Below are 4946 nucleotides of genomic sequence, written 5' to 3'. Positions count from 1 at the left end.
CTCACCCTCATGCCATCCCAGATGTGTATGACTTTCTTCTGCTGAACACAAATGAAGATTTTTAGAAGAATATCTCAGCTCTTTAGGTCCATACAATGAAAGTGAATGGTGACCAGAAATTTGAAGCTCCAAAAAACACTTCAAGGAAGCATAAAAGTCTATATTTAAGTCCTTTTTTACTATAATTTCTCATCCCTGCCCAGTAGGTGGTGATATGCACAAAGAATGTGAATCACCAAAAAAAAAGTGATTTAAAATAATTAAAAAAGTAATTATAAATCTCTGAAAGTGGAGATTTATAATTAAAAAAGGACTTATATATTGTTCTGTTTCTCAGCCACACCTATCATATCTCTTCTTAAGACACAAATTAAATCACTGGAGTCATATGGATTACTTTTTATGTGGCCTTTGTCCTTTTTTGGAGCTTCAAAGTTTTGGTCACCCATTCACTTGCATTGTATGGACCTACAGAGCTGAAATATTCTTCTAAAAATCTTCGTTTGTGTTCTGCAGAAGAAAGAAAGTCATACACATCTGGGATGGCATGAGGGTGAGTAAATCATGAGAGAATTTTCATTTTTGGTGGAACTATCCCTTTAATCTCTCATCACTTTCAAATAAACTGCAAATTCACAACTCGACTAAAACAATTACTTTTACCATGGTGCTGTAGATTCAGCAATGGTGCAGAAAACACTTTTTGATTGTTTTTTTAATACCTTTGATATATAACATAGTACCGTAACTGCCATATTCATATACAGTACCATGGTAATTACATGGAAGTTCAAAGAATACCGTGGTATTACCATCATGGTAGTGTCCAGAAAACATGGTTATGCTAATTGGCAGTGAATTAATTAACTGTTGTTTGGTCTGAATAAACTCTTCAGAGTAATGCCACTGTTTGTGTTGTTTTGTGTGTGTGTGTGTGTGTGTAAATATATATATATATATATATAGAGTAAAACAGGTTTTGGGAAGTCTGCGCAGTCAACTTCCTGTGCTGTCAGACAGTGAGAAGGACATGAGGAAGGAACTGCAAACCATTCACGACCAGCTCCGTCACCTAGACAATGGCATTAAACAGGTTAATTTCTCATCCATTTCCGTCTCTTTGCTTGTCCCTAGTCTCATATTGAATCTGCTTCACACAGTTTATCCTTCTTAAAGGGATAGTTCACCCAAAAATGAAAATTCTCTCATCATTTACTCACACTCATGACATCTTAGATGTGTATGACTTTTTCTTCTGCTGAACACAAATGAAGATTTTTAGAAGAATATTTCAGTTCTGTAGGTCCATACAATGAGAGTGAATGGTGGCCAGAACTTTGAAGCTCAAAAATAACAAAGTCAGCATAAAAGTAATCCATGGCTTGTGAAGCAATATGATAAGTGTGGGTGAGAAACAGATCAATATTTAAGACACTTTTTTTTTGTTTTTTTTTAAATATAAATCTCCACTTTCACTTTCTTTTGTTTTTGGCAATTCACATTCTTCATGCATATTGCCAAATACGGGGTAGGTTGGACAATTTACAGTAAGAAAAAAAAAAGGACTTAAATAATGATCTGTCTCTCACTCACACCTATCATAAGGCTTCTGAAGACATGGATTAAACCACTGGAGTCTTATAGATTACTTTTATGCTGCCTTAATGTGCTTTTTGGAGCTTCAAAGTTCTGGTCACCATTCACTTGCATTGTATGGACCTATGGAGCTGAAATATTCTTCTAAAAATTTTCATTTGAGTTCAGCAGTAGAAAGAAAGTCATACACATCTGGGATGACATGAGGGTGAATAAATGATAAGAGAATTTTCTATTATTGGGTGAACTAACCCTCTAAAACTAAATGTGTGTTGAAGACAGCAGAAACTCGAATAATTTATTTTGGCTGCATTCCTCCATTACATGTGTCCTCAGTGTGATTGTGTGTGTTGATGGATTATCAGGTGAACATGAAGAAAGAGTATCAGAAGCAGCAAATGAGTACAGGAGCATCTCAAGCTCGCTCCAGCCTCGCACTCAACGCCCACCAGAGGACGTGTGTCCAGGGAGTCCTGAAAGAACAGTATGTACAGAGAAACAAGATGCTTTCATTTTCACACATAGACCAAAGACCCAAGTGTAGATGCTAGTATGCACAATTACTACTGTAAAGTGATAAGAATGTATCAAAAGAAGTATTGCAGATTTTTTTTTTTTAAAGGCAGAAGCCCTTTTGTGTTGATCTCTTATTATGTTGCCAAGCATGGTCAATCCATGTCATATTTCAACCCAAAATCAAACAAAAAACATTATTAATTGTTTTTTAGCATAAAATGAAGCCTATTATTTAGGATAATTGTAAAAAAAAATAAACATTATCGTGATATTTCATAATATATGTCTTGATCTAATGCAAAAAACAAAACAAAAAAATTGATATAGTACTATTGTAAAGAACAATAAGATTGCATTTGTTAACATGAACTAACAATGACAACTTTTTCAACACTTTTTTTAATCTGGTTTAATGTTGATTTCTACATATACATTTTTTAAATTGAAAGTTATGTACGTTAACATTAGTTAATGCAGTATGAACTAACAATGAACAGTTGTATTTATATTAATAAACATAACCAAGATTAATGCTTTAAATAGTTATTGTTCATAGTTAATTTATGATACCGAATGCATTAATGCTTACCAATAGAACCTTATTGTAAAGTGTTATTGTAACATTTGTTGCACTGCAGTTAATTTCATTTTAATTAAAAAAATCATTAGGTCTGGAGGATTTATTTAAAAAAAAATAAAAATAATTCACATTACAGTAATGGGATATTCTCGCCTTACAGTAATGAGAATTTGCGCTTAATTTAAATGAATATGTCGCAGTGCGAATAAGAAAATCTTAATGGACATAAAAATGGGTTTTATTTTCATTATATAAAACAGTTTATTATTATTATTGTTTTATTGTATTTTTTTGTGAAAATATGACCTTTCTTGGTGAGATTCACCCAATCATTAAAAGTAAAATCTGAATCTAAAATCTAAATTAATGACAAAAGGAACTTAGGAACACCCAAGTTTCTCACTAACTTTAGCTGTGCCACATCTTAAACTGCACAGCTAAAGTTGAACTGTTTTAACTTGACATGCTATCCTATAAATGCAACTCTCTAATACAGATTGCTGGAAAAAGCGAGAAAAGTTGCAGTGGCACAAAATCAGTCCATCTGATGCATGTGTTCACAAAGCAATAAAAAAACCAGTTGTGGAGATGGGACTCAAGAACTCATGTGTCCTTTGTGTACATTATTTAGGCCACTAATATCTGACTGTTGTGTTGGACTTGTTTGCTTCTGTCCTGCAGGGGGGAACACATCGCTGGCATGATGAAACAGATCAAGGACATCAAGAACCATTTCAGTTTCTGAGCAACAGCAATCAACAGTCCTCAAAGGCCAAACCAGTTATATTCTTGTTTAATAGCACGTCGCCAAATCTTGCACCTCAGAGTTGAGTTTCACCCAAACCTCCCAGATTCTAAAGGTCTTTATAAAAGGACATTTAGTTGACTTTGTATAAACTATTTTGTGGTACATATAGTCAACACCCTGACAATAAAGTGTTTTGAACATTGAATTGTGACTGTTTCCTGTATGTGTGTTGCTATGGGAATTTATCAGCTCTGAGACAGAAGTGTTGGACACTAGTGTTAGTCATTTCCTGAACTGAGACAATGGCTTATCTGAAGAAGTTATGTGTATGAAGACTTTACTCTCTGTTCTCTCTTCTTCCTGTCCACTCACAAGATGGAATGTGAAAGAGATATTCATGTCACATGTGCATGTATTGTAGTGGGGGGAAAAGGGTGTACTGTATATGCCTTTAAGATGAGTTCATTACAAGTTGAGCCTCAACAGTATTGGAGACTTGCTGTTGATTACTACAGAACATAATTTTGACTCGTCCTTCAGTTTGTAAAAACGTGGAAAGATTGTTTATTGTAATGCGCTTATAATTCTATGGGGCAAGGCACTGCATTGGAATAAACGTCAGCCACAAGACATAAAAAAAATATAAACGTTATCATGCAACTAGAGTTTGATCAAATTCACAAAATACATGCAAGGATACCAAAAAGGAACTGTTTACATTAAAGTTAATCGACTTAGAACTGTAATCCTGCCGCTAAAAGTACGTTTTGGACAACTGTACAGATTTTTTGTAGAATTAATATAATATAATTATATAATATTAATATAATCACTTTAGCAAAACAGAAGCTGCATGGTGCTGCGACCCTCTGGACTGCTTTGCCACAATTTTAAAAAAAAATGTGCTATGATAAATCATAATTATGAGCTTCAAAGACATTTGTGTCACTTTCTAATCACATAATTGACTTACTAATAATTTTAATTTTTTTTAAAATCTCAATGACTTAAAAATATTTTTTTCTTATGACTTTTAATGGCAATTATGACAGTATCTCATCAAAATTATGATATAACTGGTCATAAAATACTGTCATATGAGGCAAAGTCTAATTAATTATAATAATTAGATTCAGACATAATTTTGAGATGTCATTATGATATAAAATGTAAAAAATTATGCAATGGTAAGTCATAATTATGGGTTTTAAAGACAATAAAATTTTAATTAATGTTATGGCTTACCATTGCACTTTTATATTTTATTTTTTCATGTGGCGGAAACGAACAGAGGAATAAGTCAAATTTACTGGGGGTGTTAACTGACAGCATGTCAATAGAACTTGTATTGAACCAGAGAGTATTTAGTAAAGACGGGCCACTTCTATTAAAATGAATGGGAGAAATTGTGACGCTCAGCCAAGGAGCTCTAGCGCTCAACGGACGTAGAAAGGAAGTCCCGACTTACAGTTAAAAGAGCCGATCACCTTTAGATACAGAATCACC

The 4946-nt window shown here is 33.5% G+C and overlaps 1 protein-coding gene across 1 annotated transcript in view; it reads left to right on the top strand.

The window, feature by feature from the left end:
- Positions 1-4416, top strand: part of LOC127439852 (nucleoporin 88) — a 19530-nt gene extending 15114 nt beyond the window's left edge. The window contains exons 15-17 of the mRNA XM_051696111.1: positions 967-1093; positions 1962-2080; positions 3374-4416. Coding sequence (XP_051552071.1) covers positions 967-1093; positions 1962-2080; positions 3374-3437 — 310 coding nt within the window. The 3' untranslated portion in view covers positions 3438-4416. The remainder of the gene's footprint in view (positions 1-966; positions 1094-1961; positions 2081-3373) is intronic.
- The last annotated feature ends 530 nt before the right edge of the window (positions 4417-4946 follow it).

The sequence above is a fragment of the Myxocyprinus asiaticus genome, chromosome 4, assembly GCF_019703515.2.
Source record: "Myxocyprinus asiaticus isolate MX2 ecotype Aquarium Trade chromosome 4, UBuf_Myxa_2, whole genome shotgun sequence".
Lineage (NCBI taxonomy): Eukaryota > Metazoa > Chordata > Actinopteri > Cypriniformes > Catostomidae > Myxocyprinus > Myxocyprinus asiaticus.
This window is presented reverse-complemented; position numbering and strand designations above follow the sequence as displayed.